The sequence below is a fragment of the Erpetoichthys calabaricus genome, chromosome 1 (genome assembly GCF_900747795.2).
Source record: "Erpetoichthys calabaricus chromosome 1, fErpCal1.3, whole genome shotgun sequence".
Lineage (NCBI taxonomy): Eukaryota > Metazoa > Chordata > Cladistia > Polypteriformes > Polypteridae > Erpetoichthys > Erpetoichthys calabaricus.
This window is the reverse complement of record NC_041394.2, coordinates 328,504,320-328,532,151: the sequence shown is the minus strand read 5'-3', so window position 1 is coordinate 328,532,151 and position 27,832 is coordinate 328,504,320. Positions and strand designations below refer to the sequence as shown.

The window sequence follows — 27,832 nt, the reverse complement described above, 5'->3', positions numbered from 1 at the left end:
GTAAGTGGAAAGCTAAACCAGTAATACCAAAAAATGGCAGATTTGCCTCCAGTGCACTTACGTCTTTACAAACCCCCTTTCTTTAGTACAGGTATGGACTGTTTTGGCCCATTTCAAGTAAAGATGGGAAGACACACAGAGAAGAGGTGGGGAATTATATTTAAATGTCTCACCACTAGATGTGTTCATCTTGATATCATTACCGGAATTGATACAGATTCCTTTCTAATGGCCTTGAGAAGATTCATTGCTCAATGAAGTACACCATGGGTACTCCAGCGATTCTATCACATTATGTAAATGTGGGGTTGATGAATTGGTTACTACAGGGGGCTGAGGCTGGTTGTTTTTTAACATCCAGTTCGGATGGGATTTTCCAACTTGTTACTTTCTCGTATACAAAGTATAGGGTATTGTAATCGTCCAAAGATTTGATGTTGATATTTTGATGAATCTCTATGGTTTAGACATCCCGAGTCCGACAATACCATTTCTGGAATTATGTCTTTGTGTCTGTCTCTGTCTGTCTCTGTGTGTGTATGTGTGTGTGTGTGTGTGTAAACACAATAACTTGAGTATGCTTTCACTTAGGTCAACCAAATTTTGCATACAAGTATTAGGAAAATGTAGATTTCTACCAACTTTTGGGCTATTTCTGTTAACCGGAAGTGTTACTTTAGCTTTTATTCATGCATCTGAAGAGTTGATTTATTCAACTTTACTTTTATAATAATCGTTGAATATATTATTAATTTGATTTGATTTGTTGTTGATGGTTCTTTAATATACATAATATAAAAATATAATCATTTTCTTGTGGTTTACTCCTCAAATATCCATCCCTATATCTGAGCATATGAGAAAGTCTAGGGGAGACCACTTCTAATTTTGATTAAAAGAGGTTAGAAAATAAGAACTAATTTCAAATTATAAAAACATTGAGTTAATTGTATTTGTTACTTTTAGAAGTGAATACAAGATGAGACGAGAGCAGACTCATTGCAGATGGTGACCAGGCCTGGTATTGGAACTGAAGACTCAAAAATTACAAAATTATATGCACACGTTTTTTGTATAGCATAAGGGAATAGGTCTTTGCATTTCTGACTTTAGTGATAAAATATAAATATTAATGACTTTTTATTTTTTTATTCTAAAAATCTCTGTAGTGGAGACATTTTTTGTTTTTACTTTTGGCAGTGGTGATAATTTGTGATTTTATAAGCATATTATTTTTGACTAGAAGTTTCTGTTTCTTATTGTTGCCTACCTATTACACAGCTCCAACTCCATCTTAACATTCAGGAAGCAGAAGGAAGACCACACTTTCAGAGGGCAGAGAATCTTGAGCTTTAAATTCAAAGCCAGAATAACAGAAGAACTGAACAGGGCCCAACTCATTTTGCCTCATGTCAAAAAAGCTCACCAGCACCTGTACCTATTCATCTGTGTGAGGGCAGCTTGAATTTCTCCATCTTTTCTCACTGATTTGTACAGATGCACAATGCAGTCCTCCCTCACAGACTGCATGACATCCTGGTGCATCCATCACCTGCTCAGCCCAAGAACACAAAGCCCAACAGAGGCCAGTGAAAGCAACCCAGAATATAATCGGCACCCTGCTGACTTACTGTTCATGTAGACTACAACAGTTACTGTCTTAGAAAAGCAAACACACAAACACAAACACTAGACTGACAGGTTTCTTGAGAAAGCTGTTTTCATTTGAATCCAGATCTGAATTTTAGGAATGCTGATACCTTGAAACCCAAGTAAACTGAATGGCAGGTTTCAGCAGTGCTGAGTTGACTTTAGGATACTGAAAGAATGGCTGCTGAAAATAGGGATTTCCAGCCATATGTGATGTAATGAGAAGTCAAGCAAAATGACACGTTGCCTCAAAAGCTTGCATATTGTAATATTATTAGTTAGCCAATAAAAGGGGTCATTATGAATGCCTTCTCATTACATCCATAATGGCTAACATGATACAACACCCTACTACTACAGCCATATGTGAATAATGAGTTAAAAATGAGTGGTTTCAAGCACTAATAGCTATTAGAAACACCAGTAACACCTTGGCTCTATCTGTAAATCAACTTAATTGTATCAAAAAATTGAAATTTCTGGGTGACCCCAAAACTTTGAATGGTAGTGTATTTTATCTTCATTATTAACACTGTGGACAAATAAAGCTCTATCTATATCTGTCTTACATGATAAAAAATATCCATTCCCTTAAATATTTTTTCATTCATCCTATAGTTTTTGTCTTTATAAACACGCCTGCAGAGTCCAATTGAAATAGAAAATGAATATTAAATCTGGATGAAGGGGTTTAAAGTCTTCTGTACAGCTACAATTCTGAAATAACAGATTCAACTTTTTTCATGTTTAGTTTATTGAGTTTATTGTAAACTGCATTTTTTAAAGTTTCTTATTTTCAGACACTATCATTATTTTCCACCTCTCTATAAACTGGTACATGGCATGTATTTAGTACAGACTCATTCTATTTCATTATTTATGGTTTGAAATCCCAACATTTTTGGTACACGTTTTATTTTTGGTCGAATTTATGTTTATGAAATCTGATGACTTAAGGTATAAATTTCTTGGCGTTTTTACCACCTTGCACATTACAAAAATATATATTCTTTTCTAGTCCAATTTGACAGAATATGCACTTGCCTTGTTTTTCTTTCACATTTTCTAGTCACCTATGTGTCAGGTTTTATTCCACAAACAACTGGAGTAAGTATTTAGCATAACTGACACTTTATCTGTTCATTTTTGCAGGTCCAATCTTTTTAAACAGTTGTTTTGCTACCTTGCACCCTCCACTGTGAATCATCATGTGTGTTTCAAGACTACTTTCTTGTGAGAATCTTTTTCCACATTTAGAACAGCAATGTGGTTTCTCTCCTGTGTGAATAGTTTTGTGATTCTGGAGGTGGATGAGTTGTAAGAATCGTTTTCCACACTCAGTACAACAATGTGGCTTTTCACCAGTGTGAATCCTTATATGTGTCTTAAGATTGCTTACACGTGAGAATTGTTTCCCACATTCAGAACAGCAATGTGGCTTCTCTCCAGTATGAGTCCTTATGTGCGTCTTTAAACTCCCAATTTGTGAAAACTGTTTACCACAATCAAAACAGCAATGTGGCTTCTCTCCAGTGTGAATTCTCATGTGTGTCTTAAGATCACTTAACCGGGAAAATCTCATGGCACATACAGAACAGCAATGTGGTTTCTCACCAGTGTGAATTCTTTTGTGATTTTGAAGATGACCAGGTTGTGAGAAACGTTTACCGCAGTCAGAACAGTAATGTGGCTTTTCTCCAGTGTGAATTCTCATATGTCTCTTTAGATCACTTATACGTGAGAATCTCATCCCACATTCAGAACAACAATGTGGCTTTTCTCCAGTGTGAATCCTCATGTGTATCCTTAGATTGCTGATGCGCAAAAATCGTTTGCCACATTCAGAACAGCTATGTGGCTTTTCTCCTGTGTGTATCCTTAAGTGTGTTTTAAGACTGTTTTTTAAAGAGAACTGTTTGCCACATTCAGCACAGCAATGAGGCTTCTCTCCTGTATGAATTCTTTTATGATTCTGAAGTTTACCTGGTCGTGAGAATCGTCTCCCACATTCAGAGCAGCAATGGGTTTTCTCTTCAGTATGGAGTCTTGTGTAAGTCTCAACACTGAATCTGTCTGAGAATCCAGAGCGAGTTTTCTTATGTTTTGGAAGATGGCCTGTGCTTGGGGCGTTGTTGCTGTAAGCCGTTAAACTACTGGTTTCTGAGGCAAAAGTCCATTTTGTGAAATTGTCATCAAGATGATTAGCCACAGTAAATGAAGATGGTGAATAGTTAATACTTTCTTGTAAATCTAATTTAAGAAAAAAAAAAAACAGAATTAGTGATGCAATATAAAACTAAAGTAAATATAAATCAAACTATAGTTTTCAAAAAGAAAAAAAGTGTCATCTCTCCAGTCTTTGGAAACTGCAGCCAATATACTGTATTTGTTGTGAATGTTTCCTGTATGGGTTAATGTTTAAATCCATATCCACAATGCACAGTATAAACATTGGTATTTAATACATTCTAGCAGTATCCCTCACCTTTACAGAAGATAATTTAAACCTCTCCTGTTGGCCAACATCATATTAGAAGAATGATCATCGACATTGAAAAATCTGAATCCAGTGACATATTGTGAATAGCTTGAAAGGGAATGGGAAAATAGCACCTCTAATAATTGTTACATAATGTAGTCTGTAGTGTAATATGGAGAGTAGGGCACTGAGAGGTACACAGATGGTAAAGATGATGAAATTCAATGCTGACACTTAATGTTTTTTGGAAAGCATTGTGTTTATCCACCATAATTCATAGGATATTTATGTAATAGTTTATTCATTGTGCAGCATAGCACCATTTCAAAGATATTTACTGCTATTATAGTTGAATTGTTCTGTTAAACAGGCTAAGGGAACCAACTCTTTGCAGTTTTGAAGAGGGAAATCTTTAAAAGAACTATCCCCAAAGATATAAATCCTGTTACTAAAGTTACTCTAGCCAACACGACAATGCCAATAGTGAAAATTGTCTCCAGAGACAATGATGGAAATAAAAAAGTTCATTCTGCCATTCATGGCAGACACCAGTCTCCTAGAACTAGCTGGTATTTCCATACTGAATTTCAAAAATAAGGGGAGAAATACTGTACTAAAAGAAATGAGTGTTTAACTGATTAGGCAGAATGAACAGACATGTGCCATTTGTAAACTTCACACTGTTAACCTACTAACCTGCAAAACTGGATCTCTAGTTGGTTAATTCGCTGGAGAGAACGAGTACAGATAAGAGGAGAATGCTCCACGTGGAGTGAAGTTATCTGGAGTCCCTCAGAGGTCTGTCCTTGGACCATTACTTTTTCTCATTTGTATTATTGACATGGAATTCAGTATAGTTAGTAAGCTTGTGAAATTTGCAGATTATACTAAAATTGGAAGAATGGCAGACACAGAGGAGGCAACAAACAGAATTCAGGAAGACTTGGACAAACTTCAGAACTGGGCAAACACTTGAAAAGTGTAGAAAAGGTTCCACAGTTGTGCTTGAAAGTTTGTGAACCCTTTAGAATTTCTATATTTCTGCATAAATGTGACCGAAAAAATTATCATATCCTAAAAGTAGATAAAGAGGAACCAGTTAAACAAATGAGACAAAAATATTATGCTTGGTCATTTATTTATTAAGGAAATTGATCGAATATTGCTTATTTGTGCGTGGCAAAAGTATGTGAACCTTTGCTTTCAGTATCTGGTGTGACCCCCCTTTGCAGCAATAACTGCAACTAAACGTTTCCGGTAACTGTTGATCAGTCCTGCACACCGGCTTGGAGGAATCCTCAGTACAGAAGAGCTTCAACTCTGGGATGTTGGTGGGTTTCCTCACATTAACTGCTCGCTTCAGGTCCTTCCACAACATTTCAATTGGATTAAGGTCAGGACTTTGACTTGGCCATTCCAAAATATTAACTTTATTCTTCTTTAACCATTCTTTGGTAGAACGACTTGTGTGCTTAGGGTCGTTGTCTTGCTGCATGACCCACCTTCTCTTGAGATTCAGTTCATAGACAGATGTCCTGACATTTTCCTTTAGAATTCTCTGATATAATTCAGAATTCATTGTTCCATCAATGAAGGCAAGCCGTCCTGATGCAGCAAAACAGGCACAAACCATGATACTACCACCACCATGTTTCACAGATGGGATAAGGTTCTTATGCTGGAATGAAGTGTTTTCCTTTCTCCAAACATAACACTTTTCATTTAAACCAAAAAGTTCTATTTTGGTATCGTCTGTCCACAAAACATTCTTCCAATAGCCTTCTGGTTTGTCCACATGATCTTTAGAAAACTGCAGACGAGCAGCAATGTTTTTTTTTAGAGAGCAGTGGCTTTCTCCTTGCAACCCTGTCATGCACACCATTGTTGTTCAGTGTTCTCCTGATGGTGGACTCATGAACATGAACATTAGCCAATGTGAGAGAGGCCTTCAGTTGCTTAGAAGTTACCCTGGGGTCCTTTGTGACCTCACCGACTATTACATGCCTTGCTCTTCGAGTGATCTTTGTTGGTCGACCACTCCTGGGGAAGGTAACAATGGTCTTGAATTTCCTCCATTTGTACACAGTCTGTCTGACTGTGGATTGGTGGAGTCCAAACTCTTTAGAGATGGTTTTGTAACCTTTTCCAGCCTGATGAGCATCAACAACTCTTTTTCTGAGGTCCTCAGAAATCTCCTTTGTTCATGCTATGATACACTTCCACACACATGTGTTGTGAAGAGCAGACTTTGATAGATCCCTGTTCTTTAAATAACACAGGGTGCCCACTCACACCTGATTGTCATCCCATTGATTTAAAACACCTGACTCTAATTTCACCTTCAAACTAACTGCTAATCCTAGATGTTCACATACTTTTGCCACTCACAAATATGTAATATTCGATCATTTTCCTCAATAAATAAATGACCAAGTATAATATTTTTGTCTCATTTGTTTAACTGGTTTCTCTTTATCTACTTTTAGGACTTGAGTGAAAATCTGATGATGTTTTAGGTCATATTGATGCAGAAATACAGAACATTCTAAAGGGTTCACAAACTTTCAAGCACAACTGTACATGTGGGCAAAAGGAATGTCAATTATTAATACATGGTGGGAGACACTGTCCTAAAGTAAGCAATCTCTGTAAAGGATTTAGGAGTATATGTTAACATAACTTTTTCATCACAATGTCAGGAAGCACTTCTTTACTCAATGAGGTGTGGGAATTGATTGATTGATCTGGAACAAACTATTAAGATATGTAACTGAATCAGAAACCTTGACAACCTTTAAGAAGTATCTGGATGAGATCTTAGTAGAATTTATCTATTAGCTAAGTAAACAAAAATTGTGATTCAAGCATAGACTTTCAGCTTTAATTTAAGGAGTTTACCAAAACAGCCATTTTTCTGCATTGCCACCCCATTTCCAGGGGCTCAAAAGTATTTGGACATTTGACTGCCAAGCTGTTCCATAGCCAGGTGGGAGCAGGTCCCTCATTATTTCATTTACTGTTAAGCAGGTAGAAGGTCTGGAGTTGATTCCAAGTGTGGAATTTGCATTTGGAAGCTGTCACTGTGAACTCTCAAGATAAGGTCCAAAGAGCTGTCCATGCAAATAAAAACAGGCCATCATTAGGCTGAGCAAACAAAACAAACCCTTTAGAGAGACAGCAGAAACACCAGGAGTAATCAAATCAACCATTTGGCACATTCTTAAAAAGAAGAAACACGGTGGTGAACTCAGCAACACCAGAAGGTCTGGACAACCACAGAAGACAACTGTGCTAGATGATTGTAGAATTCTGTCCTTGATGAAGAAAAACTAATTCATGACATTTAGTCAAACCAAGAACACTCTCCAGGAGGTAGACCTATCATTGCCAAACTCTGTAATCAAGAGAAGACTTCATGAAAGTAAAGACAGATGGTTTACCACAAGGTACAAACCACTAAGAAACTTCAAGCATAGGAAGGTCAGATATAGACTTTCCCAGAAAATATTTTTAAAAGCCTATTTAGTTCTGGAAACATTTTTTTTTTGAACAAAGGAAACTAAGATCAATATATACCAGAATGTCGTAAGAAGATTATGGAGAAGAGAAGAAACCACTCATGATCTGTTGAATACAATATCATCTGTGAAACATGTTGGAGCCAGTGTTAAGGCCTGATCTTACATGGCTGCCAGTGGAAGTCACTCACTGGTGTTTACTGATGATATGACTGCTGGCAGAAGTTGCAGGATGAGTTCTGAAGTGTACAGGGTGCTGTACTGTCTGCTCAGATTCAGATAAATGCTGCAAAACGGATAGGCCAACACTTCACAGTACAGATGGACAATGAGTGGAAACATACTGTAACAACAAACCAAGTGCTTTTCAACACAAAGTAATATACTGTAATATCCTTCAATGGCCAAGTCAATCAAATGACCTCACCCAACTGGACATGCTGTAATGACGCGGGTTCCACTCCATGCTCCCATCCGGCTTCTGGGAGCTCTTGAACCCAACACTGTTGGTAATGTCACCAATGAGCTAGACAGTGAGGCACAATAATGAAGCAAATGGATAGTGCAAAAAGTGCAAAGTGCTTTTACTAAAACAGCAACAAAAAACAGTGTTCAAATAAATAAGTGCAGTGCTTTAAAAATCTTCAAATAAATAATCCAACAAAAACAAGTGAATCGGTGGAGGTTAAAATCCAATAGAAAAAAAAATCCTTTAAAAACCGAGGTTAAAACAATGGCTGGAAGCCGTCCTTTTAAAAACAAAGCCCAGTGCCTTTCTATTGGTGACTCCCCTGCTTCTCTCATCCAGGCTATGCACCAGGGGAGCCACCCTACCTGCAGCTGACCTTCTTTCTGCCTTCTTCTGCTGGTCTGTTCGCCTTTCCAATCCCTGGCTCTGGTAGCTTCGGCTCTCCTAGCCGCCTTGCGCTTCCGTTATTTATCACAGGGATGTGGATCAGGTGTGGCAATTAGCAGCTCCTGGCATCAATTATGGATGCGGACGACTCCTCACCTGTGCACTTAAGTGAGGATCACCTGCATCACGAATTCACCCAGGAACCGCTCCCGCCACACTACCACGCCCCCTCTCTAAGTCACGGGTGTGGCGACTATTTCTTTAAAAAGTGGCCATTTTGACTTGAGCTGTGGACCCGCTACACGACATTCCTCCCCTCATAAGCCCCAGTTGCACGGGAAGGCTCCAAGCCACTGTCAACCCTGTGCAACTGGTGGCCCAGGTCCACAGCTCGGCCACACTACCACTGCACTAAAACAATAAAAGCACTAAAACAACACCACACTAAAACCAACCCAAACCCCCCTTGTAAAAAAAGGACATAAAAGAATATGAACTTTTAAAATAACAATAAAAACAATCAATAAATAAATGTCCTCCTCCGGCTTGGGTCTGTGGGTTCTTTTAAAGTCTGGCACCAATCCCGCTTGCTGCTCTGTCTCCTGCTCTTTGGTCCTCACTGCCAGCTTGTTTCTGGGAGCATTTCACTTACTGAAGACAAAACTGAAGGCATAAAATCCAATGAACAAGCAGCACCTGAAGACAGCAGCCACTAGTAAAGTCCTGGCAAAGCATCACTAGGGTGGAAACCCAGCACTGGGAGAATGGCATGGGCTCAGACTTCAGGCAGTCAATGACTATACAGGATTTTCAGCCAAATATTGAAAATGATTATTATATTAATTATTATGACAATTTGTCCAAATAGTTTTGAGCCCTTGAAAATGGGGAGCTATGCAGAAAAATGTCTGTCATTCCTAAATGGCTCATACAATATTTTTGGTGAACCCCTTAAATTAAAGCTGAAAGTCTACACTTCAATCAAATAATGATTGCTTGCTTTCAAATCCATTGTGATGGCACACAGGGCTAAAATTTTTATGGACCTAACTGTGCCATGAAGTGTGGGCAAAAGTTAAAGGATGATATGCCTAAGTTTTAGGCATGGTTAGAATTAAAAATATTAGAAAGAACCATAGACACATGGAATACATTACCTGGTAGTAGGGAAAAGGTGGGACTTTAGGGACCTTCAAATCTCAACTTGATTCTATTTTGGAAAATTTAGTTGAATAGGATGGACTTGTTTTGTGGGATAAATTGCCTGTTGTCATCACAATTAGTCTAATGTTCATAGGGGGAAAGTACCACCTGATGTTGAAGCTGAGATGCCATTCCCAGTGCTATTTAAGTCCACAGCAGACTATAACATGTAGGTTTGGAGCATGTGCTGATACAGCGCATTGCCGCACCCACCACATGATGAACCTCTCAGATTGGGAGCCAGATGGCTGTGGCATTAATATTTACTTCTGCACTTTAGCTCTCTTTTAGGTTTGGATTTTTCTAGTTTGTGAATTCTTTTTCCAATTGATTTTTTTGGGCTTTGGCTTATATGAGCCCTTTCTTATTTGCAATGGTGATGGACAGGTTGACAGATGAGATTAGACAGGAGTTCCCATGGACTATGATGTTTGCTGATGACATTGTGATCTGTAGCGGGAGTAGGGAGCAGGTTGAGGAGACCCTGGAGAGGTGGAGATATGCTCTAGAGAGGAGAGGAATGAAGGTCAGTAGGAATAAGACAGAATACATGTGTGTAAATGAGAGGGAGGTCAGTGGAATGGTGAGGATGAAGGGAGTAGAGTTGGTGAAGGTGGATGAGTTTAAATACTTGGGATCAACAGTACAGAGTAATGGGGATTGTGGAAAAGAGGTGAAAAAGAGAGTGCAGGCAGAGTGGAATGGGTGGAGAAGAGTGTCAGGAGTAATTTGTGACAGATGGATATCAGCAAGAGTGAAAGGGAAGGTCTACAGGATGGTAGTGAGACCAGCTATGTTATATGGGCTGGAGACGGTGGCACTGACCAGAAAGCAGGAGGCAGAGCTGGAGGTGGCAGAGTAAAAGATGTTAAGATTTGTTGCACTGGGTGTGACGAGGATGGATAAGATTAGAAATGAGGACATTATTGGGAGACAAAGTCAGAGAGGTGAGATTGCATTGGTTTGGACCTGTGCAGAGGAGAGATGCTGAGTATATTGGGAGAAGGATGCTAAGGATAGAACTGCCAGGCAAGAGATAAAGAGGAAGGCCTAAGCGAAGGTTTATGGATGTGGTGAGAGAGGACATGCAGGTGATGGGTGTAACAGAACAAGATACAGAAGATAGAAAGATATGGAAGAAGATGATCCACTGTGGTGAACCCTAACGGGAGTAGCTGAAACAAGAGGAAGAAGAAGATCAGGAGGTGTTTATGATTCCCCTGATCTTACTCTGAATTTTTAAAATAATATTCTTTACTCTTATTTGGTGGATCTGTGCAGGCCAAGAAGCCTGCTGCTAGAGTTTGGAGTTAGGCTGATTCTGATATTAGAATGTCTCTGAAGCCTTGCAGATTTTGTGGAGCCCAGCATATTGTAACAGAATGTTTGAAAAATCAAACGAGTTTGTGGTTAACACTGTGGCTAGTAGTTTATCACTTTCAGTCAATTCTGCACATAAACACTTGCTAGTAAAATGGAAATTTGTTTCCCTAAAAATAAAAACAATGCCAATTTTTCATGTCTCAATATAAGTGACCAGATTTGATGCTTGAGCAATGCATAGTGCAATCAAAATCTTGAGAACAAATAGTTTTTATTTATTCTGTATTTCAGCACTTACATTTTCCAGGCTGACTAGCAGATAATGGCTCTTCTTTCTCTTCTGTGTTGTTGTTGCATATTTGCTCAGTAACTTTGGTATCACACTCTGGTATGTCTAGCTTCATGCACACAGAATGATTCTGAGGAGAGCACTTTGTCATTGGAATTAAGGCAGAATCAGGTACCTCTTGTTTAAGTGCCAGGCAAGAACTTGCAAGAGAGAGGTTTCCCGAGGAGACATCTTCTTTGCAACTTTTTACAATGTCATTGCTGTGTGTCTTAAAGTTGAAAGACACTTGTTCAGAATGTTCATTTTTAATGGTGACATTTCCCTGCTCAAAACCTGAGGTCTCCCATTCAGTGTCCTCTTTCTTAATCTGCAGATTATTTTGCTCAAGATAGAGAGGGTCCGATTCACAGTCCTCTACTTTGAACAGAGTTGTTCCTTGCTCCATGCTGGTTAAGAAATGGACATCCTCCTCCTGTGTTTTTGTCTTTCTTTTTGAAGTCTTGGTTTCAAATCCTTTTGATTAGAAAGGTAGCTCTTTTGTCCTGTGAAAACAACAGGTTATAATTATTTGATATCTTAAAAATGACACTAAAATAATCATCTAAAAACAACTAGATAAATGTAATGTGCCTTTCCCAATTCTTCTGTTCAAAGCCTAAATAAATAAAGTAGGGATTACTGTACAAATAAGACTTTGAAAAAAATATGTCAGTTAAAGTGTAGACTCTGAACATATGAAACACAAAAATGTATTAGCATAGATTATTTCTGGTTATTTGCGTAACAAACCTGTAAGAACTTATATGTGGTAGGTAAATATTTAGCTTAGTAAGTTATTCATTGGCCAAAATGAATAGGAAGTCTAAGTATGCAAGCACTAAAAGCTCTTCTTCCATGATAACTGTTTACTGTATCTGCTGATCTTTCTGCCAGTGTAACATTGCACACGCTCTGAGAGAATGAAACCTATCAACCGATTTTGAGAATGTAGGCACTTAAGGATTTATATGACCGTTTTGTTATGAATATAGATAGATAGATAGATAGATAGATAGATAGATAGATAGATAGATAGATAGATAGATCTTTATTGTCATTGTCACTTTTACAAAGGAACAACGAAATTGAAGAAAATAAAAAATTCAGCAGACTCTGGACATCCCTCGTCATCCAGGGCTTCCTGTTAGGATAAATCCTTATGCGTCTGTCCCTGGTGACGTTGTCCATGCAGAACCTGATGTAATCCAGGACTGCCGTAGTGTGGTACTCCAAGTCTTGGTGATAGAAAACCTCCCAATCGGTTCTCTGGAAGCAGTCCTGCAACTGTTGGGAGGCCTCCTCGGGCCATATGGTAACAGTCCTGGTCATAATCGGAGCTTGTTTCCTGAGGGGAGTATATGCAGGGATTAGAAGCAGAGATGTATGATCAGACTGGCCAAGGTGTGCTAGGGGTTTAGCCCTATAGGCCTGTCCGATGTTTGTGTACAACTTGTCCAGTGTTTTTACTCCCCTGGTTGCACACTTTATGTGTTGATGGAATTGAGGGAGAACTGCTTTCAGATCTGCATGATTAAAGTCCCCAGAAATGATGTGAACAGCCTCAGGATACTTGCTCTGTTTACTGCTGATGGTGTCATGCAAAAGCCCCAGAGCCGAGTTAGCATTAGCATCTGGTCCTAGAAATTTGATTCTGTTCATCTGGACAAAGTTTGTCCAGATGAACAGAATCAAATTTATAGGATTTCCTTCGCTGGATTATTGAGCATGCATCGAGACATTAGCATCTGGTGCTAAGTACACAGCAGTTAGCAGTATAGCATTGAATTCACGGGGGAGGTATATGGGTCTGCATTTAATTGTCATAAACTCCACGTCTGGAGAGCAGTGTCTGGTGACTATGGTGGAATTTGTGCACCAGCTATTGTTCACATAAATGCACAGCCCCCCTCCTCTCTTCTTACCGGATTGCTCTGTCCTGTCTTGCCTGTGTGCTGTGTGGCCTGCAATCTCGATTGCCGTGTCCGGTATGAGTGGATTAAGCCACGTCTCCGTGATCAGCAATATGCAGCAGTCCCTGATGATCTTTTCCGTTGCAATCCGCAGCTGCCACTCGTCCAGTTTGTTTGCCAGCGACCTCACATTTGAGGAGAAAATGCTTGGAAGCGGTGGTTTGTGTGGCTGCTTCCTTAGCCTCACTAGCACGCCGCCTCGGCACCCCCTCTTTTGTTTACGTTCTTTGCGCCGCCACCGGCTCCTCGAAGCTGGGATTGTAATCCACGGAGAGCCCGGTGTTCGTGCGATGTCGTCCGGAATGTTGTGGACGCGGAGAAACTCGGAGGTCGAGCAACTCTCGCTCCGTAAACCGATAGATAAAATATCCTGCCGGCTATACGTGTATTTATCCAGGCAGGGTGGAAAAAACACAATCTGAGTCGGAGAGCACACAGCCGCAGCGTCTAAGCACGCCGCCATTGTCTCGAGGCACATTTTTTGCTAATAAAAAAGTAGCAGCAAACTGTCCTACTCTCTGAAATATCAACCTAAAGACCAGTTGACCCAAATATCATCAAATACAGGACTGGTTGTGCAGCAGTTTTGTGTGTGGACCTGCAGGTTCATAACTCAAACCTTACCACTTTCTACAGTAGAATAGAGTTGTATGTCAGTCAGCTGAATGGTAATCTTGTCACGCACCCAAACAAGCATGGTGTGACTGCTCCTTAAGTGAGACAACAGAATGCAGAGACCACATTACTAAGACATTGTAGGACAAAGCAGCATTGCCCCTTTATCTTTGGCGTAACACATGAGATGTGAGTTGCAGATCCAAACCTAACTTCCAGGCGCTGTGCAAACAGAAACCTTTCCACAGAAGTGATACATTTTTGACTGTTTTTTTCCTGAACTTATTTACTAGTTACTAATCGTATTTAAAATTAGAATTGATCTGACTTCTGGCTTATCACTGATAGTATCTACCACAAACCCCCCCCCCCCCCCAAGCAACGGAAACCGGCCGGATGGAATGCAACGTAAACGCACGAAGCCATTGCACACGAAACGGGACACACACAAAGAAGAGGATTGAGACCCACGACACCCAAAGCCCCCCTCCAGTAACTGAAATAAGAAATGAGGCCACGCGCCCCTAGGACACCAAAAACAAAGGAGTCACATGCAGGCACACATAGCACACGAAACGGTTCGCACACAAAAAGGACGATTCAGCCCCACGACACACAAGCACCCCCTCCACTAACAGAAATAAAAACTCAGGCAACAAACCCCCAGCACACAAAAAAAACAAGCCGCGAGCGCCACACAAAGCCCATTGGACACGAAACGGGACAGACTACGGACATTGCACGCGAAACGTACACAAAAAGGACAATTCAGACCCACGACCACACTAACGATTGCGCCAGTTAGCTGACAGCGCGTTCAATAATAAGTCCACTTTTCATGAAAATTCATTGGGATTAATGAATGTCATTTGCAATCATTGTCATTCACTGAACTTCCCTGAAGAAACAAATGGCAATACAAGTAATGAATTTACACGTTGTTGTCAAAAAAGTCAAATTACACTGCCTCCTTTACATTCATATCCTGCATATCTACAGAAGCTTCTAACTAACGAAGTACCTGAAAGTAAAAACTTTATGAACTGCATTAAATCAACTTTATGAACTGCATTACATCCTACAATAGTTCATTTGATTTTGCATTTACCGGAGTAAATATCAGGTCACCAAAAGGCAATGACCCATGCTGCTTTCGCGTATGTGGACAAATATTACATCGCATTGGAACAGTGCACCCTGAAACAAATCAAGAACGCAAATATGCACAAATCACGTCGGCACCTACAAAGCGCTTCTGAAACCGCGGAAGAAAAAATGTCTCGGCTCCAAAAACACATGTCACTCCTTATTCCAAATACCGGTCCCAATCACAGAAACATCGGTATCCACTATGACAATGCACAGTAACAATGCACGTGACATCCGTCTTGCCACACTATTAATTATAGATGAATGTACAATGGCATCCAGTCACTTACTCAACACCATTGATAAACTTCTACAAACGTTGATGAATAATAATATTCCCTTTGCGGGAAAGGTACTTTTATTAGGAGGAGATTTTAGACAGTGCTTAACTATTACTCCACTTACAATGCGCTCAGCTATTGTTCAGTCCACCTTAAAATATGCGGACAATTGGCATTGCGTAGATGAATAATAATATTCCCTTTGGAGGAGAGGTACTTTTATTAGGAGTAGATTTTAGACAGTGCTTACCTATTGCTCCACATGCCATGCGCTCAGCTATTATTCAGTCCACCTTAAAATACGCGACGACGTCATATAAACAACACGAGACCGAACTACAATACATATACAGGCGCGAGACCTGATTGGTGATAATACAAAGAAACGAACAGTCCGCATATTAACAGTGAGTTCGATCCTACTTATTACTTATCCATATTCCTAACGATAAAGATCAAACAAGTCATCAATTCACGATCACGGATACAAAACTAGACGGCTCGAGTAACGGGACCACAAACACGAACCCGCATCAAAAAAAAAAATTCACCTCGGCGCGCTTCTAAAACCGCGGAACAAAAAATGTTACACGAACAATTGGCATTGCTTTCTAAAGATACACTTGGTACAAAACATGCGATTTCCAGATCCCGAATATAACAATTGGTTATTACAACTAGAACATTGTACACTCACCAATACAGATGGACTTCACCCAGATATTATTACAATTCTTCATATTTGGAACAGCGGTCTCATTAGACGAAATGCCCCTTTTAACACAACGAAGTATATTATGTCCAAAAAATATTAATGTTGATCACATTAATAACCAGGTCATTTCATTACTTCCTGGAGAGTCACACCTCTTTCTAAACTCTGACAAAGTTGACTCTGATGATGACAATGACCATCTTAATTTCCCCTTAGCATATTTGAACACTATTAACACAGACGGATTACCACAACACAGTCTTAGCCTTAAAAACGGAACAATACTCATGCTATTAAGAAACCTTAACACTAAACAGGGTTTATGCAATGGCACACGGTTAGTCGTCTACAACATAACACACAATGTTATTCAACCAACAGTTCTTACAGGATCACATGCTAACAATACCGTTCTAATTCCTAAAATTGACCTTACAAGTTCTGACCTGGAATTACCTTTTACACTTAAACGGAAACAATTCCCCATTAAACCTGCCTTTGCCATGACCATCAACAAATCACAAGGACAAACCATGCACAAGGTTGGCATCTACCTATCTGAGCCCGTTTTTGTACATGGACAACTTTATGTGGCCTTGTCACAACTTCGACGTTCATCTGACGTTAAAGTTAAGGTCATAAATGCTCCATGCCAAGGAAAACTCATTCAAGGACAAGACACCATCTTTACTACTAATGTTATTTACAAAGAAATTTTCCAATAAACCTTTACACTGTGCCAAACACTTTATTGTCCATCCATCCATTTTCCAACCCGCTGAATCCGAACACAGGGTCATGGGGGTCTGCTGGAGCCAATCCCAGCCAACACAGGGCACAAGGCAGGGAACCAATCCTGGGCAGGGTGCCAACCCACCGCAGACACTTTATTGTTTGCTTCCTATTTGCGTCATCTACACCTTCACACTATGCTATATCTCATTCATACATCACGCTCTTTGTAATTTCCCAACACCAGGGGTTGGCGAGCGAAGCGAGCAGGGGGCGGAGCCCCCTAGTCTATGAGAAATTGGATAAATGGATTTTATATGGATCTTGAATATACTGATGAATGGCATTGCATACAAACCCAGGTGCTGGCTTGTCTTGACTGCACTTCAAACAGGCTGTGAACTTGGATGGAGTTGCAAAAAGGACCCAAAGGCTGCCTTATATCTACAACGTCTGAAACAGTAAGAGACACTGAAAAAATTAAAGTGGGTTGTTTTAAATATAGTTGAAATATATTCAAAAGTGCAAAAAACATACAACAAGTGTTAAAAATGCATGTACGTGTTGTGAATGTGATCACACAGTGGCACACTAAAACAGCTGGTGAAAACGTGAAAGTGAGTGAAGCCATGAACAGTGATGACCACGGCTTTATAGAAAGTAAATGTAAAGAAAACCAGTTCAAATAAAGCATCTTAAATAATGAACGTGTGATTATACAATCATGAGCACCTAAGCAGCTCAGTTACACTTTGCTGCAGAAGCTGTTTGTCCACAGATGGAGAGGGTCGACGTGCTGGAGCGAGAGTAAAATCAAGGAGAAAAGGTCTTAAAAGTGGTCTTCCATCCATTGTAATGGGAAATGCTTGCTCCTACAGTGTCCTCTTCAGTATACTGCATCTGGATCTCTGTCAGATAAAGCCGTATCAACCACAGTCCAGGGGCTTCATGTATAATAGCGCATGCGCACAAAAATGTTGTGTATGCCCGTTTCCATGCACATTTCAAGATGTATAAAAACTAAACTTGGCGTAAAGCAACGCACATTTTCATGGCAGCCTCAGACCACGTGTATACACATTTCTGCTTGGTTTTGCAAACGAGTGGCACCCAACGTTAAAGCAGTGCTACTGTTTCTGTGTCGTCTCCCTTTCTTTTTTAGATTTGCATCCTTGACATAGGATTTATCAGATACACCAAAATTAATTGTGTATCATTTACAAATTTAAGGCATTTGATTGTAATCAATCTGTAACAATACAGATGCCCAAACTTTCCAACTACCATGGCTGCTTTAGTGTTGTTAGAAGACATCGCAAATGGGAGAAATAGAAGAGAGTTCATATTTAGAGATCATATTAACTTGTTGTCCCATGATGATGACTTGTTTCTAAGTCAATTTAGATTTCCAAGAGCTCTCCTCTTGGAGCTATGTGCTGTTAGAATAGTAGGATGTATGCATATACTTGATATCACTTTTATGATGAAATGCATTATAGTATGCATATTACATTTTATAGATAAATTGTTAACTTCATTTAAATAATGTACACTGTTAATAATTAAACATATGGAGACACTGTGGCATGGCAGATGCACTGATGCCTAACAGTAATGGGGTAATGTTCTGGATGTTCCCCACCTGGAGTTTGTATGTTTTCCTGGTGGGTTTCCTGTGTGTGTTTCAGTTTTCTACCAAAGGCATGCCAGTTAGGGGATTAGTGTGATGCTGAATTGACACTACTGCAGCACCACTCTGCCCCCACATGTTTAATGCATGGTTTAATGCATTTTTTCATGAAAATGATATCAAGTATACATCTCAGCATTCCAAAATGTTCAGAGAGGTGTAATATCATCAATGTAATGTATTCTGTGTGGCGATCACTGTCTGTGCGCTCCTGTTGGGTTAACAGAAAGCCCATTTAAGAAGCATGTAGCGATTGATGACTGGGTCAGAGAACACTTAAAATATGCAGCATTTAACATGCTACTTTAGTTATGATGGGGTTTGAGAAACTCTAGTAAATTAAACATCTATTCTAAGATTAAGTTTATGATGTTCTACTTTAATGCCTAAATAGACTATGAGATTAAAGTGGAAATTCATCATTTTGGACTTTAATCTCCACATACACCTTTTTTTCCTCACTGTGTCCCATTTTTTTTTTGTTCTCTGTGACCCTAATACACTTCCATATCACACTTAGGTGGTGGGCTGTTAGTCGCTTTTTCATGGTGACTTTGATATCTGACCACTTCTTTTTTATTTCAGGCACTGTGTGACTTTCTGAACTTGAACTTTTGAGTGCCTTTGAGTGCACTGTACCACTACACCAATTTACTTTTGTTGCTTATGCCACTGCTTAAGCCACCGAATAGTACGTCTTTCCTTGCCTCCGCTGAAATTCTTTTTTTTTTTTTCCCCATGTGCTTTTGCCATTGTCTTTAAACAAAACATTAAACTGAAGGGGCTATTTATATTGATTTGCATATTCAAATAGGCAAAATTCTGGGAGGAGTTGTGGTGGGGCTGTAGGCACGTGCATATGTGATGAATTTCACATTGATTTGGATTTATAAAGTACAAGTGTGTGGAACTTTGGGCAGTTTTATGCATCTGAATTTTTTTGTGTGTACGCACATTTCTAGTTTTGTCTGTACTCCATGTTTTAGTGTGAATTCTATGCACAGCGTTATACATGAGGCCCCAGATCGGGAGACATCTTGGTCTAATACTGTTTATCACTCTGGACACTGAGAAGATGACCATACCTCGACCTCTTGCAGTCCTGATGGTGAAAACTTTTCACCAATTATCAATCAACAGGCTGGGCTTACTATACATGTACAGCACCATAAACAACCATGGCAAAATGTCAATTCCTTAATGTGTAACCCAATGCTGGCACTAGTTCCTTACTATAAAACCTTTTATTTGAAAAGGGGTTCTTAAACTTTTTTTTCTTCCCTGTGACACAATTTTTCCTTTTTTGTATCTTCAAAACCCAGAATCACCACCAATTGTCATCCCATTTTCATCCATGCGTAATAGTCACTGATCATTTTCCTTTCTCCTTTGAACAATCGTGGATGCAGGTTGTAGTGGAGCAATGACACTTGGATGGATATGCAGGTATAATCACCAGATTTGGTGCTAATGATCCCTTGGGCCAAACACGGCATGGTACCAGGATGTAATGCAGCCAGCGAGGACTGACTCTGCTGAGCAACTGAAGAAGTTGGTCGGCAAATATGGAGACATACAGGCTCACCATAGACATCACCTGAAGGTAAGCCTTCTTAGTGATACCAGATGTGTCGTGCTCTTAACGTCATTATTGAAGGCCACTTCACTGCCCTTTCCAATACACAAGAAGGTAAGTAATGTGTGTTATCCTTAAGGATATGGATATCACAGAGCGAAAATAAATGAGACGGCTGCTTGAGGAAAAGTACAGGGTCCCGACCCAAGCACTGCCCAGGCACACGCTCGTCGCCGTGTTTACTGGGACAGAGGCGACTGTCCTGCTCTCCTCTCCCGTCCACCCTCTATCTTCCTGGTCGCGTGCTGTCCTCTGTTCTCGGAGTTCACGCCCCCTCCTTTCCCCCAGCTGAAAACCCCTAAAAGTCCTCCACTACTCTGCTGCTCGTGGTAAGTTTAAAAAGACATCAGTGTGTTACGGGTAATTCTTTGGTTCTTCCGTTTGTTGCTCGTACTACTGTAATGTTTTATGATCATGTTCACTTCATCAGTGCTGTCATTTTCATCATTGCATCGATTTAAAACTGATCTTGTTTATACATTAGTTCTATAGACTATTCCATTTACTTCATACTGTCTTTCTTCATTTCTTTAATTAAAATGTTTACTCGGTGATAAAAATAAATAAGGAGTAAACACGTACTTGAAGATGCGTCTCTTCTGAAAGCCGGTGACACACATAGCATATCATGGGGTCCTCGGCACTTCCCCCTCCTCCTGTAACTTCCGGTTACGTCGCGTGTGTTCGGAAGATGCAAAGCCTTTTACAGAATACAGTACAGTGCAATTTGAAAAATTATGATAGTTATACATGTGAAAATAGAATTTTGAAGCAAAAACTGAATATCGACTGGGAGACACCGGTTACCGATGTTTGTAAATACCGAAAGTACAGCAATAAAATTTTATTGTTTGTAGAAAACGTATGCGTAATAATTCAAAACTGTCCAATATATTTTATATAAAGTCATCTATGAGTAATATACATATAATGACAAAATAAGAATACAAAGCATTCAACAGATCTTTTTCGCAAGAAATAGTTCTTAAATAGGCCTGAAATATTAACTATGTAACCTGGGAAATGTAGTCTGTACTGTAATGGATAAGAGGAGACGCATGCGCACAAGCTCCCTGTAACGACCCGCCTGCTTCTTGCAAAGGATACAGTGTGTAATCAGGAAATCTCTAGGAATATAATGGTCTTAGCCTTAACCTCGGGAAAACGAGGTGCTTAAGCCCCTGAAGCCCCCCAAAACGAGGCCGCTGTGCGTAGTATAAAAGTTTGTGTATACGGTTATAGTTTCGTTATTGTCCAGCGAAAGTTAAACGGTGACATCTTTACTTTCATGTGCTAATAAACAAGCAACACTCCACTATGCTCCCTCCGTCACCATAATTAGTTAATAGATATACATTACCTTGGCGATTCTGTCTTACCTAAAAAATAGCAGGACACATTTGTCATAACCTAGCAGCAACAAATTACATACTAAATGTGGATGAGTGAGTAAATAACAGCGTCTCTTAAATATGAAGGCGATACAGTATATAAAATAATACAGATAGATAGCGAAGACATGATAATAGATAGATAGATAGAATGAATAGATTGTTAAGAAAAACACTATATAGACTAAAGATAGATAAAAACACTCTATAAAGTAGATACATAGATATGAAAAGCAGTATAAGATGTACAAGAAAGGGGGAAATAGACATGAAAGAAACCATACATTTTGTATATATAGGGTGGTCCAGATCTAACTATACAACTTTTAATGCAATGCAAAGCAATAATTGCATAGTTAGATCTGGACCACCCAGTAGCATGGATGGATAGCACAAATTAAGGCGTTGAACTTCAAACCCTGAGTTTTTCGCGGCAGCGAATTCGCATCGACCCGTCCCCCGCCGCCCTTTATGGTCGTCTCGCCTGTTCAGGCTTTTTTTTTTTTTTTTTTTACCCTTTTTTCCCCACTTTTTCCAACTTTGTTGCGATTTCGCTGCCGGGGCTGCCCCGCGTGTTTTCAAGACCCAGGCAGTCTCCTGGCCCGTCCTTACAACCTCCTGCCGCAATCTTTTCGGCTCTCTGGCACGTCTGGGACCTTAGTCCCTCTGACGTGTGCAAGCTGTCCGGAAATTATTAATATTCAACCAGCTCCGGGACATCCACGCCCCCTTTGCAGCTGTCCGGCAGCGGGGAAGCTTCATGCGGGTGTAGAAATCTCCCGGCCAGGTCAGTGACAACCGCATCGACCATCTGAATCTCTTAGTCTGCTTCTTTTCATAACTGTACGACATTTGCACGGATCTTCAATATTTCGCATCTTACTCGCTACTTTCGGCTTTACGCGGATGCAACCTATCATGTACAAGATGCGTTTCTGTTGTACAGTGGTGTTCAGACTTGTATGAGTGTTACGCATTTTCCAGGGGCAAAAACCTGTATGATTCTATACATTTGTTGTTTTAAAAGCAGCAAGTCTCAAGTCTCTTGAGCATGGGAAAGGTGCTATATAGCCTAAATACAATTAATAATAATAATAATAATCTCTCTCAGGCCATTTTGTAAAACTCGTAAGCTTGGCCTGCTGTATCACATCTTGTTTAAGCATCTATACTTGATAAACTTTAGGTAAGTAAATCAAGTCAGTACATGAACAAAGATGTGTAACTGACAGTGATAAGTACAACTGAATGCAGTTTTGGCGCAAAAAAAAAGACTAACATGCGCGTTGCAAAGCTGAAACTTAAAGGAACTGATGGAAGGGCACCACCAGGAGTGGAGCCTGTGGCTTAATTTGACTCAACACGGGAAACCTCACCCGGTCCGGACACGGAGAGGATTGGCAGATTGATAGCACTTTCTCGATTCTGTGGGTGGTGGTGCATGGCCGTTCTTAGTTGGTGGAGCGATTTGTCTGGTTAATTCCGATAACGAACGAGCCTCCCTCCTGCTAAATAGTTACACGACCCCCGAGCGGTCGGCGTCCAACTTTTTAGAGGGACAAGTGGCTTTCAGGCACGTGAGATCGAGCACGTCAGGTCTGTGATGCCCTTAGATGTCCGGGGCTGCACGCGCGCTACATTGAATGGACCAACGTGTGTCTACCCGGCGTGGGTACCAAACATATCAACATTCCACATGTCTATTCCAAGTGTCATGTGCCAGGGAGGGTGTCTTCACAAAACCACCATGGAATTGGGGGTTAGTTCATTGATGGCAACAGGATTGCTGATGAGAACTTCAACCTAAAACGCACCCTTGTTTGCCTTTGAACTGAATGACCGATCAGCCCTGACAATTTTCATTGGTAAAATAAATGACACAAAAAATAACAGTTAACCATTCAGGAGATAAGCCAGCTTTTTATTTTCCAGTTAAAAAGTGGAGAAAGAGTGTTGTTATGATGGTAACAGATTAGCTGATCAATTTAAAGAATATATGTAAAATAAAAAATAGCCAAATAAAGCCATTCCATTTCTTAGATGTTGTTCAGATTCAAGTCGGATATACTTATTTATTTTCTGTTAACTTTTGGACCCTCTATTAGTCCAATTAGGCCAGAAAATTTGAAACTGTCTCATTGTCCAAAAGCCTGCATCCATGTTGCGAGTTTTGCTTCATTGACACTGATTCAAGGATGATGAATGTATGTTCACTTACACTGTTGTACTGACATCCCCAAATACTCATATTGGGTTATATTTCTGCATTACATATGAATTACTTTAAACAATTACACATCAAAAAAGATAGTAGCTTGTGGTACTTTCTGTGTATTTAAGTGTAACCGATAATGTTCAGTACAGGACAAGCACATGTGCCCCTGCCGCTCAATTTGTATATACCAGAATTATGAGATGTTGCTAAATCTTTGGGTGAAAAAACCTTAAATACATAATGAATAACCTTAAACAAAATAAATGAAAAATACAAATGATAAATTAAACCTGAAGCATATTCAATAGCTTTACCTTTTACAGTTTGAGTCACCTGAATAACCTCAGACTTCCACCAGGTGGAGTCACAAGCTATTTTCAAAGATAAAGATTTACTGCCAAAGGTGTTAATGGCTCTTTCGGCTCTCTCAATCCAAAGTGCAGCCAGATTCCCTGTGAATAGCATAGGCTTGACAATTGGAACATAGGCCTGACAAAAAGCCTACAAGTGAAAAATTAAGTGATTTCTGTAAAACAAAGATGTCATTCTCTGTAATTAGATGCAGGCAGTGTGGCATAGTGGTTGATGCTTTGGATCTCCATAGTCTTATGGGTTCAAATACCACTATTGATAAAGTGTGAGACCCTGAGCACGTCACTTGACCAGCCAGTTCAAAAACTAAATTTCCAAATGTATTGCATGTTGTAAGTCAACTCGGATAAACATGTCAGTCAATTAAGGGGTGAAGCATATGTGCCCCAAACCTATTAAAAGGGGACAAATGTATGGCTTGAAGGATTCCTCAATTTTATTTTAAACGTTTTCGTTAAGGTAAGACTCCTCAGTGTTTCATGTTCACGTTGGACATGACTGGCAGAGGCAGACTGATCAGGAGCTTTGTCATAGTGTCAATACATTCCACATGCCCCAAACTTGTCTGACCACTGGCTCAGGTTTCTTGATGCCAGCATATAAAGTGTTGTAGCTAAACAATCTTTGAAAAGCTTTTCATTTCTGCAAAGTAGAGAGTCCAGTGTATCAATGACACATTTGTGGCCTCATGCAGAGTTGTTGGGCCAGAAACTTTTTAAACTGTGTCATTTGCCAGAGCGAGTTGTTCAAGCCAGTTTCAGTTCAGTTACACTGTTGTACTGACACCTACAAAAGCTGCTGCATATCTATCAGTTTAAATGGGAAAACATTTACAGTAGTACACACCTTTAATTAAAAATGCTCAAAGTTTTGTGTATTTCAGTGTGACGGGCCATGTTTGGTATAGTACAGGACAACTGCATGTGCTTCTGCATATTAAAGTAGGACCTAAGTATTCCACCAACCTCAATTGGGTCCATTTTTATATGCATAAGTTTTGAACGGAGACATTGCCAATGAGACATGAACATCAAGTGTCTAAGCTCTCTCTAGACTTGGGTAAAATATACTTAAAACACAAACTCCTCAACTTGACCTGCTACAACAGAGTATCTATAGGAATATAAAATTTAAATTGTTTGTTTAAAAACACTTAGACATTTGGCACTTCTCAGATAGGTACATATCCTCAGACCCTCTAATTTATAGTATTTAGATAGTGTTCAGGATGAATATCAAACACACATTTAAGCTTATTTAAGAGTTTTTTTTTTTTTTTAATTTGACTTTGTGGCCTACACTAAATAAGAGCCAGTCATGAAGCCATTGTTCTTGCTGCCTCTGTGCTCTCTCGGGCCTTAGGGTGGGGGTTTGAATCTATACTGAGATTAGCACCAAAAGTGTTAATATCTGTAATCTCTCCCAAGCCTGGAATGGGGGGGTATATTAAATCTTTTCTTAAACATCTGTGCTTAGTACACTTTTGTTAAGACTTTATTACAGAGTGTTGTATGTTTAAAATGACATGACGGGGACCTCCATTCAGTACATGAACTAACATTTGTAACTAACAGTGTAAGTACTGAACACACTTTAGCAGAAACAACAAAAGCCTCCTCAGGACTATGAATTTATTAATTTGTTAGTGCAAATAAATACACACAGCAAAAGCACAATTTTCATAAGTTCATGTATGCAAGTAGTGTGGTGCAGTGGTGAAGGTGTATGCATGTGTGTGTGTGTGTGTGTGTGTGTGTGTGTGTGCATGTGAGACTTTTGTCTTAGAAATCAATGGTAGATCCACTGAGAGAATAGATATAGATGTATTTATATATTGATTATAATAAATATAAGGCCTTACCCAATCTTTTTTTTTTTTTTAATTTAACACTGACTTTGACCCCTATGTGAGGGTGTGTTTGAGATTTTTGGAAAAACAAAAAAGGGTAGTACAATAATTTTATGCTATAATTGGTAGCATTTTACTTGAAACGTTCTCCTATTGCCATTAAAAAAATCTCTAAGGGTTTGCTTTGTGTGCCAAACTGGCAATTTATATTTTTTATTTGATATACATTCTTTGAATTTTACAGTATGTATATAAATACCAGTTAAGGCTGACATTATTATTAAACTTTTTACTACTGATGATTTCATAAATATCAAGCCCTGAGGCTGTAGGTTCAAATTCCACTACTGTCCCTGTGTTAGCCTGATGGAGTCACTCGCCCTGCATTTCTTCCATATGGATAACTAAAAGAAGCATAACCAAATGTATCATGAATGTTGTAAGTCGCTATTGATAAAGGCATCAGCATAAGTAAATGTATACATGAGGTAATGCACATGTGCCCTGCATGTTAAAATAGTGTCAAAATGTGACTCTCAGGATTTCTCAAACGTTTATTCAAACACTATGATAAATCTTTCCTTGATGTAAAGAGAACAAAATATGTGCAAAGTGTGTTTTTTTGCCTTTTAAAGTGAATGGCAGATCAACTGATTCAATTTTCATATACAAAAAAATATTAGGTTTTTAAAGGCCACAGACTTTGAACCTTAGTACAACCAAGGAAAATGAGGGCTCTAAATCTTAAGACCTTATTATGTATTCTCCTACCACTTTATTTTATGTGGATTCCTTCCCTGGACACACTTACTTTTACAACGTGGGCATGGATTTTAACACGCCGAGACTCGCCTATTCAAGTACTCAACTTCGGGCGCTGAGAACAAATGCCAGTGCCGGTGTGGTTCCATATTTACCCGACGAGGTAAGAAGGCGGTATCGTGGCAGCAGAGCCGGCACTAAGCTAAAAAAGAAGCGGCTTGCGAGAAAGTGGCGTTTCAAGCCTTCGGTGCCTTCTGTGATTCTGGGGAATGTAAACTCAATCTCAAATAAGATCGACGAACTGGCTGCGCTGGTGAAAAATGTAAGGACCTACAGAGAATGCAGTTTGTTGTGTTTCTGCGAAACGTGGCTAAATAACACCATCCCAGATGCCAACGTGGAGCTACCCGGGTTTAGCACAGTTAGAGCGGACAGAGATGCAAGTACCTGTGGTAAGCACAAAGGAGGAGGACTCGCTCTCTATGTTAATACACGGTGGTGTAACTCTGGACATGTTAAAGTCAAAATCTCCACTTGCTGCAGGGACATCGAACTGTTGGCCGTAAGTTTACGTCCCTACTATTTGCCCAGAGAGTTTGGACATGTCATTGTTGTTATTGTATACATTCCTCCTCGGGCAGACGTGGAGTCAGCTAATGACATCATCCATTCCGCTGTTGCTAAGTTACAAACGCAGCACCCTGAGGCGCTTGTGCTAATCGCTGGAGACTTTAACCATGTGACGCTGGACAAAACATTGCCTGCATTCTCCCAGTATGTGGACTGTAACACCCGGGGAAATAAGACTATTGATTTACTGTATGCAAACGTTAAAGACGCATACAGCGCCACCCCGCTGCCTGCGCTTGGGAAAGGAGATCATAACCTGGTTCAGCTTCAGCCTCACTATAAACCAAAAGTTAGAGTCCTACCTACAACCACACGATCATTCAGGAAGTGGACCCTGGAGGCTGAGTATACTCTGAGAGAACTTTTTGGAACTACAGACTGGGATATCCTGCAGGGATCTCATAATGAGAACATTGAGGAAGTTGTTGACTGCACTACTGACTACATCAACTTCTGTATGGACATTGT

At 39.8% G+C, this 27,832-nt stretch overlaps 1 protein-coding gene across 1 annotated transcript; it reads right to left on the bottom strand.

Moving 5' to 3' along the window:
• Positions 1 to 1,770: 1,770 nt before the first annotated feature.
• Positions 1,771 to 20,873, bottom strand: LOC114666378 (zinc finger protein 501-like). Its single transcript, XM_028821219.2, has 3 exons — positions 20,728 to 20,873; positions 11,328 to 11,860; positions 1,771 to 3,900 (listed from the first exon to the last, which is right to left on the bottom strand). Exons 2-3 carry the CDS (start codon positions 11,761 to 11,763, stop codon positions 2,783 to 2,785), a joined length of 1,554 nt encoding a protein of 517 aa, XP_028677052.1. The 5' UTR covers positions 11,764 to 11,860; positions 20,728 to 20,873; the 3' UTR covers positions 1,771 to 2,782.
• Between the last annotated feature and the right edge of the window lie 6,959 nt (positions 20,874 to 27,832).

Coding starts and splice junctions, on each gene's coding strand:
- LOC114666378 (XM_028821219.2), bottom strand. CDS start 11,763: ATGGAGCAAGGAACAACTCTGTTCAAAGTAGAGGACTGTGAATCGGAC. Junction 3,901..11,327: donor TGCTAGTCAGCCTGGAAAAT/GTAAGTGCTGAA, acceptor TTCTTAAATTAG/ATTTACAAGAAAGTATTAAC.